This window comes from Coregonus clupeaformis, chromosome 17, assembly GCF_020615455.1.
Source record: "Coregonus clupeaformis isolate EN_2021a chromosome 17, ASM2061545v1, whole genome shotgun sequence".
Taxonomy (NCBI): domain Eukaryota; kingdom Metazoa; phylum Chordata; class Actinopteri; order Salmoniformes; family Salmonidae; genus Coregonus; species Coregonus clupeaformis.
Genome location: NC_059208.1, coordinates 22,241,771 through 22,258,455, shown reverse-complemented (window position 1 = coordinate 22,258,455; position 16,685 = coordinate 22,241,771). Strand labels below are relative to the sequence as shown.

General features: G+C 42.9%; 1 protein-coding gene across 1 annotated transcript; it reads left to right on the top strand.

Annotated features, from left to right (window-relative positions):
- Positions 1-328: 328 nt before the first annotated feature.
- Positions 329-10,087, top strand: LOC123492831 (palmitoyltransferase ZDHHC11-like). The gene is made up of 6 exons (XM_045225972.1): positions 329-367; positions 3,079-3,306; positions 8,331-8,509; positions 8,732-8,834; positions 9,050-9,176; positions 9,948-10,087. The coding sequence occupies exons 2-6, from the start codon at positions 3,079-3,081 to the stop codon at positions 10,085-10,087; spliced, it is 777 nt and encodes a 258-aa protein (XP_045081907.1). The 5' UTR covers positions 329-367.
- Positions 10,088-16,685: the final 6,598 nt, after the last annotated feature.

The following is a 16,685-nucleotide window of genomic DNA, read 5'->3' as shown; positions in this document are numbered from 1 at the left end:
ACGTACGGGGCATGCGCGTTTCTGCAAGGCCCGTTTCCATAGCAGTGGACGCATCGCAAGATAAATTCTCCAATTTATGATGACTGACTGACACCCGCAGTGCCAGTTCCTTTTATATGGATCGTGTTATGGACTTACATACGCTCAATTTTATATAGCCTAGTAGCCTTCCTAATTATTGCCTGATCGATTGATTCAGTGAACTTTTGCGTTTTGGCAAGAGACGGTAGTTGAGACAAAAGTCCGACTGATTGGGGAAAGAAACAATTATGGGCAATCAAGACCGTGAATTCTGCTTCTTATTTTGAGCAAATATTTTTGGGGTCATCACAGTGTTTTTCTTTTATTGTACGCCATCCGACAAAATGTAAGTAATTTTCAAATAATTTTGAATAAACTTTAAAGATGTAAAAAGGTAAACTTCAATAGCATATTTTATGTTTTTTTATATATAATGTGTATCATCAGTGTATGTAGTTTATGTTTTTAGCTGTGCACGTTGGTGTTTTGGAAAATGTTTACATCTGATTATGGTGTTGATTGCTTGCGTTGTTGACTGTGTGTGACTGACAGATGGAACATTCGCAGTTACAAACGTCCGGTTGGTGCAACATTTTTTTATGGCTTCTATATAGGAAAGCCAATTGACACACTATACATTTTCCTGTCTCGATTTATGTTTAAACTATTGTGGGAACTAAGGCTACGTTATTTGCCTATCAAAACAGTGTAATCGGCGAAACCATCCGATTGGCAGGAGCACAAATAAGAAGCTTGGGTCCTATTCATTAGTCCACACCGGAGCAAAACGTTTTACAACTGCAAACGAAAACGAGCGTTTCTTATTGGACAAGTCCATACTAGTCTTTCCCAGTTTCAGTACATTTTCTTCCGTATGGCGGTTAATGAATACGCCACAGGGATTCGGCAACCGAATTTCAACCCTGTCAATGAACTCATGAGGCAAACAGGATCATACGCCCATGTCAATGCCAATGTGTGCCAAAATGAAGATGATGACAAAACGATTAGTTCTACAGCATCATAATTTTTCATGCACTAACATTCTGAATTTTGAGAATAAAGAGAATAGTCATTATGATTTTGACAGCTTAGTGGAGAAGGTAAGACGAGGGAGGGGAAATTATAAATCAGAAATAATGATAGAAACATAGTGGCATAGGAGGGGTTTGTCAGCGTAAATGTCATAGAAATGGTTAAGCTTTGATTGGGAAAGGTTCAACTGTTGTGACTGGCTGCCTGCTCAAAGCAATATCCTCCTTGTGAAACTGGTTTCTGTTTTTAAAAACCTGATCGTCCAGAGACAAGGAACCAAAACTGTCCAGAAGGGTTGGCTATTATAACCACAGTTGAACCACAATGCTTGGCTGTCCCAAATGGCACCCTATTCCTTATATAGTGCACTACTTTTGACTAGAGCCCTATGGGTCCTGTTCAAAAGTAGTGTAATATGTATAGAGAATAGGGTGCCATTTGGGACGTAAGGCCAGAGTGTTTGGTTATTATGTTGAACCACTATGGACACTGTGAGCTAAGCTGTTGATACAGGTTGGATGTGGGGGATGGTAACAATGCCATCATGCTGCTCCAACTCAACTCATTTCCCTGGCAAATGTAACCGCAGCCTACCAGTGTGGCATCATGCATTCTAAAATAGATACAAAACATCCCTTTCACTTTTGGTGTGATGATGGAAGTGGGCAAGTTTTCCTTGGCCATTTGACATGAATAGGAAGAACTGGGTCCTAGTCATCGTAGTCTATAACCAGGGTCCTAGTCATCGTAGTCTATAACCAGGGTCCTAGTCATCATAGTCTATAACCAGGGTCCTAGTCCTCATAGTCTATAACCAGGGTCCTAGTCATCATAGTTTCTAACCAGGATCCTAGTCATCATAGTCTATAACCAGGATCCTAGTCATCATAGTCTATAACCAGGGTCCTAGTCATCATAGTCTATAACCAGGATCCTAGTCATCATAGTTTATAACCAGGGTCCTAGTCATCATAGTTTATAACCAGGGTCCTAGTCATCATAGTCTATAACCAGTATCCTAGTCATCATAGTTTATAACCAGGGTCCTAGTCATCATAGTCTATAACAAGGGTCCTAGTCCTCATAGTCTATAACCAGGATCCTAGTCATCATTGTTTATAACCAGGATCCTAGTCATCATTGTTTATAACCAGGGTCCTAGTCATCATAGTTTATAACCAGGGTCCTAGTCATCATAGTCTATAACCAAGGTCCTAGTCATCATAGTCTATAACCAGGGTTCTTGTCGTCATAGTCTATAACCAGGGTCCTAGTCCTCATAGTCTATAACCAGGTTCCTAGTCATCATAGTCTATAACCAGGGTCCTAGTCATCGTAGTCTATAACCAGGGTCCTAGTCATCATAGTCTGTAACCAGGGTCCTAGTCATCATAGTCTATAACCAGGATCCTAGTCCTCATAGTCTATAACCAGGTTCCTAGTCCTCATAGTCTACAACCATGTTCCTAGTCATCATAGTCTATAACCAGGTTCCTAGTCATCATAGTCTATAACCAGGGTCCTAGTCATCGTAGTCTATAACCAGGATCCTAGTCATCATAGTCTGTAACCAGGGTCCTAGTCATCATAGTCTATAACCAGGATCCTAGTCATCATAGTCTATAACCAGGGTCTTAGTCATCATAGTCTATAACCAGGATCCTAGTCATCATAGTTTATAACCAGGGTCCTAGTCATCATAGTCTATAACCAGGGTCCTAGTCATCATAGTCTGTAAACCAGGGTCGTAGTCTATAACCAGGTTCCTAGTCATCATAGTCTATTACCAGGGTCTAGTCTATAACCAGGTTCCTAGTCTATAACCAGAGCCCAGAGGTTTTCCTGGTCAGGTATTGCGGTCAGGAAAAATGACTGACTGCGTCCCAAATGGCACCCTAGTCTCTAAATAGTGCACTACTTTTGATCAGCGCACAATGGGCCCTGGTGAAAAGTAGTGCACTGAATAGGGTGCCATTTGGGACATAGACTTTGTCCTATGTGTCGCTGTCTTCTGTGTTCCAGATGAGCTGTTTTGAGCGGGGGCTGAGGCGGACGGCCCCTGCACGCGGCAGCAGCAGGAATGACCTGGTGACCCCCTCGACGGCATCTCTCTCCAGGGTTAACGGCTGGGCCTGTCCCCCTCACTCCTTCCAGCTGGTGGGATGGACAATATACAGCTACATGGCTGTAGTTGGCTTTGGGATCTATATCCCACTACTACCTTCACCCTGGAGCCACATGGCCTACTCTGTAACCTTTACTCAAGGAGTCAAGGACTCTTGGTCGAAAGCAGAGGTTGAAGAAGTTTCAAGCAGGCCTTGGTCAAATAAGCTCTGGGTCAAATACTTTCAAATATTTGAGTTGCACTCAAGTGACTTTACCTGGTACAAGTAGAACCACTTGATTTAGTTTTCCAGTTACAAGTAGAACCAATAGAATAGTCCCAAAAGTGCAAAAAAAGTCAAGCTAAGTCATTCGCAAGTCAAATAAGTAAGTGTAAATATTTGACACAGGTGTACAGGTCAGATATTTTCTGTGAGATGTCTTGCTTCTGTTTATTTGTTTCAGCTCTTGAAATATTTCTGCTTTGAGTGAAGAGCAAGACCTATAAATTGCACAGAAGGTTTTAGTGTTGCATTTCGTCCCAAATGGCACCCTATTCCCTACATACAGTTGAAGTCGGAAGTTTACATACACCTTAGCCAAATACATTTAAACTCAGTTTTTCACAATTCCTGACATTTAATCCTAGTAAAAATTCCCTGTCTTAGGTCAGTTAGGATCACCACTTTATTTTAAGAATGTGAAATGTCAGAATAATAGTAGAGATAATTATTTTTTTCAGCTTTTATTTCTTTCATCACATTCCCAGTGGGTCAGAAGTTTACATACACTCAATTAGTATTTGGTAGCATTGCATTTAAATTGTTTAACTTGGGTCAAACTTTTCGGGTAGCCATCCACAAGCTTCCCACAATAAGTTGGGTGAATTTTGGCCCATTCCTCCTGACAGAGCTGGTGTAACTGAGTCAGGTTTGTAGGCCTCCTTGCTCGCACACACTTTTTCAGTTCTGCCCACAAATGTTCTATAGGATTGAGGTCAGGGTTTTGTGATGGCCACTCCAATACCTTGACTTTGTTGTCCTTAAGCCATTTTGCCACAACTTTGGAAGTATGCTTGGGGTCATTGTCCATTTGGAAGACCTATTTGCAACCAAGCTTTAACTTCATGACTGATGTCTTGAGATGTTGCTTCAATTTATCCACATAATGTTCCTTCCTCATGATGCCATCTATTTTGTGAAGTGCACCAGTCCCTCCTGCAGCAAAGCACCCCCACAGCATGATGCTGCCACCCCTGTGTTTCACGGTTGGGATGGTGTTCTTCGGCTTGCAGCCTTCCCCCTTTTTCCTCCAAACATAAAGATGGTCATTATGGCCAAACAGTTCTATTTCTGTTTCATCAGAGCAGAGGACATTTCTCCAAAAAGTAATCTTTGTCCCCATGTGCAATTGCAAACCGTAGTCTGGCTTTTTTGGAGCAGTGGCTTTTTTCCTTGCTGGAGCGGCCTTTCAGGTTATGTCGATATAGGACTAGTTTTACTGTGAATATTGATACTTTTGTACCTGTTTCCTCCAGCATCTTCACAAGGTCCTTTGCTGTTGTTCTGGGATTGATTTGCACCAAAGTACGGTTCATCACTAGGAGACAGAACACGTCTCCTTCCTGAGCGGTATGACGCTGCGTGGTCCCATGGTGTTTACACTTGCGTACTGTTGTTTGTACAGATGAACGTGGTACCTTCAGGCATTTGGAAATTGCTCCCAAGGATGAACCAGACTTGTGGAGGTCTACATTTTTTCTAAGGTCTTGGCTGATTTCTTTTCATTTTCCCATGATGTCAAGCAAAAGAGGCACTGAGTTTGAAGGTAGGCCTTGAAATACATCCACAGGTACACCTCCAATTGACTCAAATTATGTCAATTAGCCTATCAGAAGCTTCTAAAGCCATGACATCATTTTCTGGAATTTTTCCAAGCTGTTTAAAGGCACAGTCAATTTAGTATATGTAAACTTCTGATCCACTGGAATTGTGATACTGTGAATTATAAGTGAAATAATCTGTCTGTAAACAATTGTTGGAAAAATTATTTGTGTCATGCACAAAGTAGATGTCCTAATCCGACTTGTCAAAACTATAGTTTGTTAACAAGAAATTTGTGGAAGTGGTTGAAAAACGAGTTTTAATGACTCCAACCTAAGTGTATGTAAACCTCCGACTTCAACTGAGTACACAACATTTGACCAAAAGTAGTGCACTATATAGGGAATAGGGTGCTATTTTGGGACTTAGCCAAGGTTTTAGTGTTGCTCTATAGCTGTAATGTTGTTGTGGATAATGATAGTAGTGAGTCATCATCAGGTCAGATATGCTTCTTTATCACAATGTCTCATCCCTCCCACTGACCTTTACAGACATAGTCTCATCCTCCACTGACCTTTACAGACATAGTCTCCATCCTCCCACCTGACCGTTACAGACATAGTCTCATCCTCCCACTGACCTTTACAGACATAGTCTCATCCTCCCACTGACCTTTACAGACATAGTCTCATCCTCCCACTGACCTTTACAGACATAGTCTCATCCTCCCACTGACCTTTACAGACATAGTCTCATCCTCCCACTGACCTTTACAGACATAGTCTCATCCCACCTCCCACTGACCTTTACAGACATAGTCTCATCCTCCCACTGACCTTTACAGACATAGTCTCATCCTCCCACTGACCTTTACAGACATAGTCTCATCCTCCCCACTGACCTTCAGACATAGTCTCATCCTCCCACTGACCGGTTACAGACATAGTCTCATCCTCCCACTGACCGTTACAGACATAGTCTCATCCTCCCACTGACCTTTACAGACATAGTCTCATCCTCCCACTGACCTTTACAGACATAGTGGCATCCTCCCCACTGACCTTTACAGACATAGTCTCATCCCTCCCCACTGACCTTTACAGACATAGTCTCATCCTCCCACTGACCCGTTACAGACATAGTCTCATCCTCCCACTGACCGTTACAGACATAGTCTCATCCTCCCACTGACCGTTACAGACATAGTCTCTATCCTCCCACTGACCGTTACAGACATAGTCTCTCATCCCTCCCACTGACCGTTACAGACATAGTCTCATCCCTCCCACTGACCGTTACAGACATAGTCTCATCCCTCCCACTGACCTTTACAGACATAATCTCATCCTCCCACTGACCTTTACAGACATAGTGGCATCCTCCCCACTGACCCTTACAGACATAGTCTCATCCTCCCACTGACCTTTACAGACATAGTGGCATCCTCCCACTGACCTTTACAGACATAGTCTCATCCTCCCACCCTGACCTTTACAGACATAGTGGCATCCTCCCACTGACCTTTACAGACATAGTCTCATCCTCCCACTGACCCATACAGACATAGTGGCATCCCTCCCCACTGAGCCTTTACAGACAAAGTGGCATCCTCCCACTGACCGTTACAGACATAGTCTCATCCTCCCACTGACCTTTACAGACATAGTCTCATCCTCCCACTGACCGGGTTACAGACATAGTCTCATCCTCCCACTGACCGTTACAGACATAGTCTCATCCTCCCACTGACCGTTACAGACACTAGTCTCATCCTCCCACTGACCGTTACAATCAGTCTCATCCTCCCACTGACCTTTACAGACATAGTCTCATCCTCCCACTGACCTTTACAGACATAGTGGCATCCTCCCACTGACCCTTACAGACATAGTCTCATCCTCCCTCACTGACCCTTACAGACATAGTGGCATCCTCCCACTGACCTTTACAGACATAGTCTCATCCTCCCACTGACCTTTACAGACATAGTGGCATCCTCCCACTGACCTTTACAGACATAGTCTCTATCCTCCACTGACCCTTACAGACATAGTGGCATCCTCCCCACCTGACCTTTACAGACAAAGTGGCATCCCTCCCACTGACCCTTTACAGACATACTGGCATCCCTCCCACTGACCTTTACAGACATAGTCTCATCCTCCCACTGACCTTTACAGACATAGTGGCATCCTCCCACTGACCTTTGGCAGACATAGTGGCACTCCCAAATGACACCCCTATTCCCTATATAGTGCAATTACTTTTAACCATTTGGGACAGAACCACTATCATCACTGCTCTTTTGTCTGATGTCAACTGCAGTATCGATGTCAACTGCAGTATGATGTCAGCTGCAGTATGATGTGTACTGCAGTATGATGTTTAGCTGCTGTATGATGTCAGCTGCAGAATGATGTCAGCTGCATGCGATGTCAGCTGCAGTATGGTGTCAGCTGCTAGTATGATGTCAGCTGCAGTATGGTGTCAACTGCAGTATGATGTTTAGCGTGCTGTATGATGTCAGCTGCAGTATGATGTCAGCTGCAGTATGATTTCAGCGGCAGTATGATTTTAGCTGCAGTATGATGTCAGATGCAGTATGATATCAACTGCAGTATGATGTTTAGCTGCTGTATGATGTCAGCTGCAGTATGATGTCAGCTGCAGTACGATGCACTGCGGTATGATATCAACTGCAGTATGATGTCAGCTGCAGTATGATGTTTAGCTGCTGTAAGATGTCAGCTACAGTATGATGTCAGCTGCAGTATGATGTCAACTGCAGTATGATGTTTAGCGTGCTGTATGATGTCAGCTGCAGTATGATGTCAGCTGCAGTATGATATTTAGATGCAGTATGATTTCAGCTGCAGTATGATGTCAGCCGCAATGTGATGTCAGCTGCAGTATGATGTCAACGGCAGTGTGATGTCAGCTGCAGTATGATGTCAACTGAATATGATGTCAACGGCAGTATGATGTCAGCTGCAGTATGATGTCATCTGCAGTATGATGTCAACTGAAGTATGATGTCAGCTGCTGCTATATGTCAGCTGCCTCTTGTTTAAAGGCTAGCAGGTTGATGGCAGAAACAGAAAGGGTTGATTTATTCAGACTTGACACTCCTACTCCTCCTCTACATAGAGAAGCTTTTGTGTACCGCGATGGTCACTGTAAGGTTTGTCAAAATGACATCTAGGACTGAGAGTGGACACTTTACTTCATACACTGATACTGAATCAGATATTCAAGCTGGTTTGGATTCTACTATGGTTCATGGTGTGGCTATTTGATAAACTATATCAATATTTCCCTTGTTAGTCCCTTGACCATCCCACTATGCAGCTGACTGGTTCAGCCTTCATTGTGCACCTGGTCACCCATCTAGCTGCCGTATCAATAAACCCAGCAGAGGCAGGCGTCCGAGCCAAGAAGAGCTACTCCAACCCACTGCCTGTCTTCGACAAGAAGAAACAACCACATGTTATCCACAACCTACACTGCTACCTGTGTAAAATCAATGTGTATGTATCTCACCCAAGTCTCTTAAAAAGGCCAATCTGGAATTGGTCAAATGTTTACATTCATTTTTGAACATTTAAAAAGTGGCGGGCCGGCCGTTTTGTTCTGGTTTGAATTCAGGATTGTCCCTGTTGCATTATACTGTACATTGAGATACAATTATGTTTTTTCTCATTGAGGAAATTGCAACAAGGTTGATGTGGTTTCTCTGTGTCTTTCTCTAGGGACCCCAAAGTGAAACACTGTGGCGTGTGCAACAAGTGTATTGAAGACTTTGACCACCACTGTAAATGGCTGAACAACTCGTGGGGGGGACAGAACTACTGGGTAAGAGGAAGCATGGGAGGATGGCCCATTTCAGTCGATGTTGACTACTAAGAGTTTGAGGGAAATATTGTTTTGAATATCATTCCTTTAAATGTAGTTTATTTGGCTCTTTGTAGTCTAGACCAGGTTACTGTAAAGCACTTTGTGGCAAGGCTAAATCCAATACATTTGATTGAGATCAAAGCCAGATGTATTTCTATGTTTGTCCTCCTCAGGTACTTCTTTGTGACGGTGTTCTCTGCTACGCTGGGCGTCCCTCGTGCTCCTCATGGTCATCCTGTTCATCTTCATCCAGCATTATATGGACCCCCGCCAGTCTCCGCACCGCACCACAGTTTACCAGTGAGTTTTCATCTCTCCGCACCACAGTTTCCCAGTGAGTTTTCATTTCCTTTTCCGCACCGCAGTTTACCAGTGAGTTTACATTTCCGCACCACAATTTACCAGTAAGTTTTCATCTCCGCACTTCCACGTTTACCAGTGAGTTTACATTTCCGCATCACAGTTTATCAGTGAGTTTACATTTCCGCACCACAGTTTACCAGTGAGTTGTAGTCTTTGGTGGTGTTAGGCTAGCTTAACTAGACTAGATAGAGAGGAGGCGATGCCTGCAACTGGGTTCAATATGAGGTAATCAGAGGAGTAATTGGATGATTTGATCATCTATGTCAGGATGGGCAATTGGCTCCCACGGGCCACAAGGCCCTCAGATAAACCCCCCCAAAAAAAAACGGGACGTGACTGGTCTTCCTGTCTGTAGGTGTGTTGAGTAACGGGACGTGGCTGGACTTACATTTTTTACATTGACATTTTAGTCATTTAGCAGACGCTCTTATCCAGAGCGACTTACAGTTAGTGAGTGCATACATATTTTTTTATTTTTCATACTGGCCCCCGTGGAATCGAACCCACAACCCTGGCGTTGCAAACACCATGCTCTATCAACTGAGCTACATCCCTGCAGGCCATTCCCTCCCCTACTCTGGACGACGCTGGGCCAATTGTGCGCCCGCCCCATGGGTCTCCGGTCGCGCCGGCTACGACTGCGCCGGCTAGAATTGCTGTCTGTAGGTGTGTTGAGTGACGGGACGTGGCTGGTCTTCCTGTCTGTAGGTGTGTTGAGTAACGGGACGTGGCTGGACTTCCTGTCTGTAGGTGTGTTGAGTAACGGGACGTGGCTGGACTTCCTGTCTGTAGGTGTGTTGAGTAACGGGACGTGGCTGGTCTTCCTGTCTGTAGGTGTTTTGAGTTAACGGGACATGGCTGGTCTTCCCTGCCCCCTGGTGCCCATGGAGACAAGCTCAGTCAGTCTCCTGGTTGTAGCCTTCCTCACGGTCATGTTGGCTACTGGCTCTCTGCTGCTGCTGGTTCACCTGCTGGGCTTCCACATCTATCTCTGTGAGTTGGCTAACTGGTCCAGGGGCTGTATGTATCAAGTGTCTCAGAGTAAAAGTGCTGATCTAGGATCAGGTCCCCCCCCCCTGTCCATATAAGCATATTCATTATGATCTGAAAGGCAAAACTGATCCTAGATCAGCAGTTCTATTGTGAGACTTTGTGAATACGGGCTCAGACCTGGGTAAAATATTGTACATATTATTTTGAATACCTTCCTGATACTAGCTTTTAGTTTGATTTAGTACAATGGAACCGGTGGAATAGTGTATCTGTATGTTATTTGGCATGACAACACTTTATTATTGTCTCTGAGGATGTTTCTCTTGCAGCATTACAACAGTGAGTTGGCATGACAACACTTTATTATTGTCTCTGAGGATGTTTCTCTTGCGGCATTACAACAGTGAGTTGGCATGACAACACTTTATTATTGTCTCTGAGGATGTTTCTCTTGCAGCATTACAACAGTGAGTTGGCATGACAACACGTTATTATTGTCTCTGGGATGTTTCTCTTGCAGCATTACAACAGTACACAAGGTCAACACAACAAGACGCTACATACAGAATGTTTTCCTTCCATTCAACTGTCTTCTCTTCCTCTGGTCTCTGCAGTGTTAAACAAAATAAGCACGTATGACTACATTATAACACGACGCCGTAAACAGGCCAGCAGCCAGGACATAGAGATGGGCTTTCCCCAGTCATCTGACAGCAATGGCAACGCAGGACAGGTCAGATCCTTTGTTTCACTGCTCCTCTCTGCCTTGGTGAAATCCAACCAGGATTTCCTGGAAAACCTGGGCATTTTGGCAAAGTTACTGGAATTTTGCAACCCTAATTCCAATAGTTGCATGCAAACTAGTTTCTTCAATCCCATAGCCATGAGTTTGGTACAAGAGAGACTACACAATCATGTATTCTCAGGATTGATTTGTTGATTTGATTGTTTTTTGGAATTATCCGCTAATGGAGCCCTCCATCGACTGTGATGCATCGTTGTCAGACGGTGTCAGGTAGGTAATTCCCACTAGGAAACCATGATACCGATGCATGTGGTTATCATGTACAGTGTTGCAAGACACAAGTACTGGAAGGTTTCCTGCTGGTGCAGCTGGGAAATTGTAATCTTCCAAAGTGTAAAAGTTATCTCAAAGATAGACTTAGAGTAACACGCTTATTGTAGTTATCTCAAATTTAGACTTGTAGAATAACACGTTATTGTAGTTATCTCAAATATAGACTTGTAGAATAACCACGTTATTGTAGTTATCTCAAATATAGACTTGTAGAATAACACGTTATTGTAGTTATCTCAAATATAGACTTGTAGAATAACACGTTATTGTAGTTATCTCAAATATAGACTTGTAGAATAACACGTTATTGTAGTTATCTCAAATATAACTTGTAGAATAACATGTTATTGTAGTTTTTAGATTTTACTTTTACCCCTTTTACTTCCCAATTCGTGATATCCAATTGGTAGTTACAGTCTTGTCCCATTGCTGTAAATCCCCTACGGACTCTCGGACCCTGCCAAGCCGCACTGCTTCTTGACACACTGCTCGCTAACCCGAAAGCCAGCCGCACCAATGTGTCGGAGGAAACACCATCCAACTGGTGACCAAAGTCGAGCTTGCTAGAGCGCTGATGGGACAAGGAAATCCCAGCCGGCCAAACCCTCCCCCTAACCCGGACGATGCTGGGCCAATTGTACATCGCCTCATGGGTCTCCAAGTCACGGCCGGCTGTGACAGCCTGGGATCGAACCCGGGGCTGTAGTGACGCCTCAAGCACTCCACCACTCGGGAGGCCCTTATTGTAGTTATCTCAAAGATAGATTTGTATAATAACACATTATTGTGCATGGCACCTCTTCTTTTGCGTGTTGTAGCTGCAAGAATCAGGAAACAGGAACTATTTCAAGTCAATTCTCTGGATCTTTCTGTACTGAGGTCAGTTACCCTAACCAAATTGAAAGTTATCACTAAACTACTTTTGTCATCATATTCTAAAATAATATTTTGGGTACTGTCTGTATAATATAATAATATAATATAATATGCCATGAAGGTCTTTTGTTTCAGAACTATTAGTTAGGACCATTTGCAAGAAAACATTGTCATAATAAAATAAGTAAATATGTTCTTGTTCTAGTTGGACAACTTTACTAAATCATCAAGAAAAGGAAAATGGCTTTTACTATGGCACAGAGCTACCCACCCAGATTATACCAGGTGAGTTTACCCACCCAGATTATAACAGGAGAGTTTACCCACCCAGATTATACCAGGTGAGTTTACCCACCCAGATTATGCGCCAGGAGAGTTTGCACACCCAGATTTATACCAGGAGAGTTTACCCACCCAGGCTAGACTAGGGGAGTTTACCCACCCAGATTATACCAGGAGAGTTTACCCACCCAGATTAGACCAGGTGAGTTTACCCACACAGATTGACCTGGTGAGTATACCCACGCAGATTATACCAGGTGAGTTTACCCACCCAGATTATACCAGGTGAGTTTACCCACCCAGATTAGACCAGGTGAGTATAACCACCCAGGTTGGACCAGGAGTTTACCCACCCAGATTATACCAGGAGTGTTTACCCACCCAGATTATACCAGGTGAGTTTGGGACAGACATTTTAAATTCAGCAGGAACTTTTTAAATGCCTACGCTGTATTTAGGTCTCTGGGTCTTTCCTATTTAACTAGCTGTGTCCCAAATGGCACCTTATTCCCTATTTAGTTCACTACCTTTGACCAGGACCAAGTGGATAAGGGTCATGATCAAAAGTAGTGCACTGCATAGGGAATAAGGTGCTCCATTTAATACTAGCCCAGTGATTATCAGTGTAACTAATTCCAATCTGCTGGTTTTAAATGTTTTAAATGTTCTGTCTGGAAGGTGAAGTGGTGATGGGCTGACCCCTTGGGCTGGAGGTCGGGTGGAGGCGGAGAGGCCTCAGAGCAGGCCAGTGTGAGGGGTCTGTGCATCGGGGTCCGGGTCCCCTGCGCTGACAGAGCTCATCAGTAGCTGGTCTCTGATGCTCTACAGGGGCCACACACAGTACCTGAGGAACTAAAGACATTGACACACCATAACGAACGTTGGCCGTGTGCAGTACAGTAGATCACCTACTGGATGTTGACTAACTGTGGTCGATACAACATGTCAAATCTTTGGGAAATGAAAAAAAAATGACTGTCGATGTTGTTTGGTCAGAAGCCATCGAATCGGCCACCCGGCAGCAGTATCTACCTTGGGGAACGAATAGAGAATGTTCATGCTGGATTGAAATCACCATGATGCCTCCAATGGACCTCCTGTTGTTGCCTATGAGGATCACAACTTGGACCTGGAAATAAAACTTTGGATTCGAGCTTCTAAAAGCATCATGGAATGTTATGAAATGGGCTAAGTGAATAGAACACTTGGATGCAACCTGATTCCTATGGAAGAGGACAGACAATGGGATTTCTCACATATTGACTGCGAGGGGTGACATTGGCTTTTTTATAATATGCAATGGGCTATTTAATAGGATATTTAGACTGAATGATGGGAAGGACATTATTTATTTTGTAGCAATTTTATATATTTTATCTGATCACATTTTTTAAGGAATTGTTTTACCTATGTTTTATTTGTTAATTTACAATTTCAAATCATATAGTTCTTGCCTGAATGTAATAATAAAATGTGTAAACATACTGTACAAACTCCTGAGTTAAATAATGTTCCATTCCCAGGTTAACCAGACGGTGGAGCTATTGAGACTCATTGAACTACAATAAATCTAATTAATTTATACCCTATGTATATGTATGTATATCCAGGCAATGGAGTGATGGAGCATTTGTCATTCCTGAGAAACATTTGCTAATTCTTCTGTCCTGGAGCTGTACCTCAGTTAGTGTCTTGCATCATCCATGAGTGCTGTACAGTGGTGGCTGGTGGCACTTTAAATGGGGAGGACAGGAATGGCATAGTAATGGCTGGAACGGAATGAATGTATTTTGTTAGATGCCATTCCGTTCACTCCATCCCAGCCATTATTATGAGGCGTCCTCCTCTCACCAGCCTGCCTGGCCCCAGTGGACAGTGCATTATATAATCTCCAGTTCTCCATGTTAAATCATTACCACTGGTTGTATAACCATTTAAAGAGGTCAATGCCATGAGTGGACATCAGATCAGAGAATTAAGGCCCTGAATAAGGCTCAAACCATACATTGACATCAAATTACCCACAAAGGTTAGATAGGGGCAGAGTGACACAATTACAGATACTTTGATTTTCAAGTGCATGTGCATTACTAGCAGAACTGTTCACGTTGAAGGAAGGAGAGGGTTCTGTCCTAATCTCTATCTTTTAGGGAAGATCTTATTTCGCTAGAGAGAATGCATCCCAAATGACACCTTATGCAGCCCTGGTCAAAGTAGTGCACTAAAGGGAATAGGTTAATTTGGGATGCAAGCAGCCTCTACTGTATCTTTGAGGAAATCTTATTTCCCTAGAGAGAGAATCCCATTGGCCATGTGTTGACCAGCGACTCAAGACATCCTGTACTCGGACTAGAGCCAGGTTGCATTTCCTGGAAACTATTCTGATTTGTTTTTCTTTTCTAATCTTTTTATATACATACCATGGCCTTTGGTCCTTGGACCTCAGTGATGTGCTACTGCTTTCTCACTCTGCCTGTACTGGCTCTTTCTCATGGAAAACATTTCACTCAGAATATTTATTCTGAAGTATTACATTTTTGGATGGGAGTACAATTGATTGAATAGCAGCACCTAATTCAAATGAATGTACAATCACCTCATTGGCTGGTCTAACCTTTGATAGATGGTTTAGAAGTGCTCCGAATACTCCATACTGCAAAAAGAGCACGACAGAACAGAGATTCCCACGGAACGGAAGGAATTCCCTTAATCCTTTTATGGATAAAACAAAATAACGTTATCCATTGCCCATCACCTTCATGAGAATACTTTGACGTTTACACGAGTGGTAGGAGTGCTGCAGCCAATCAGTGGCCTGAATTTCTCCCCTCATTTCTTTAGCGGAGGCGAACAGCGAGGCAGGCATTTGAGATCCTATGTAGCGGAGAGATATAATGTTGCCAACGATCCTCGACGTGCAGTTATGATTTTGTGGAATTGACAACGAATAACAGTGGATTGGAGAAGGATTGAGATATCAGGTAAATGTGTTATTTACAGATGTGGTTAAATGTTTTTGGCAAAATAACTGCTATTGATGTTGACAGTTTATTTGTTTTTGGTGTGCGTTTATTTTGAAACTGACATATGGTCGGTTCAATGCGATTTTTTAAATATGCAAATTGATAGCTACTTTAATATAAATGTCTTTCTATATTTCATTGCACTAAATTATGTTGTGCATTATATGCAGAAAGTCGCTTGATTGTCAAATATGCTTTCGTTTTTCCCTCATTTGAACGCACTGGTCTTTTACGCCGTTTGGTTCTAGAATTATGCATTGCAATGGTGTATCGTTTACTGAATTGTAGACGCTGTCAATAGTGTATACGCATATTCGATGTATTACCAGGTATTGCGTTATGCACTGGCAAGTGGCAATAGAAGAGTTGAGACTGCAGCCTGTGCATGGTCACAATAACAATGGTCACGTGCCACGGTGGACTATTCCAGAGACCACTACTTCGAGCATGAATCTCTGCACATTTGCAAGTTTATGTAACCAATCTCGCGCAGGAAACATGCTCATACTGCATTATCCAACTTCTGTACTGTCAACTTAAACGAACCATAAAGCATAGCCTATATCGTTTGGTCTCTCGACGTTTTACATGTATTGTTACCTTCTCCCTTGTACGACATAGCTACTACCTCTACCAAGAGGTCGGGTCCTTTATGGCATAGGAGATCCTCTTGAAACTTAGAATTCCACTATCAAAACCCTGCTCTGGCTTCTAATGCATGATTGTTCATAATATAGCCTAGTCAGCCTAGAAGGGAAAATAGTTAAGGAACTGTTGGAATAATAATATTCTCATACAAACTACCCTAAGAATGCATAAGCCCATTTATCCAGTTGTTCACCTCCTTGTGTATTTCTGTTTATGTACTCTTTAGGTGCATGTCATTCTATTGCATCAAAATTCAACCAATATCTTGGCGCATGTCGATTCTTTGCATCAAAAGAATTCAACCAATATCTTGGCGCATATCGATTCTATTGCATCAAAGATTCAACCAATATCTTGTAACATCATGATGACATGTACTGATGGCTGATGATATGTCTGTTGATGAAATACTTCCGCAACACTTCATGTGCTGCCCACATACAGTATCTAGTGTTTCACAGTCAGAGAGGATTTGCCAATCAGTCTTTGCTTGTCTCCAACTCAAGCAGTATATAAGTAAAGCAGTACGGTAATTCAAACGTAACC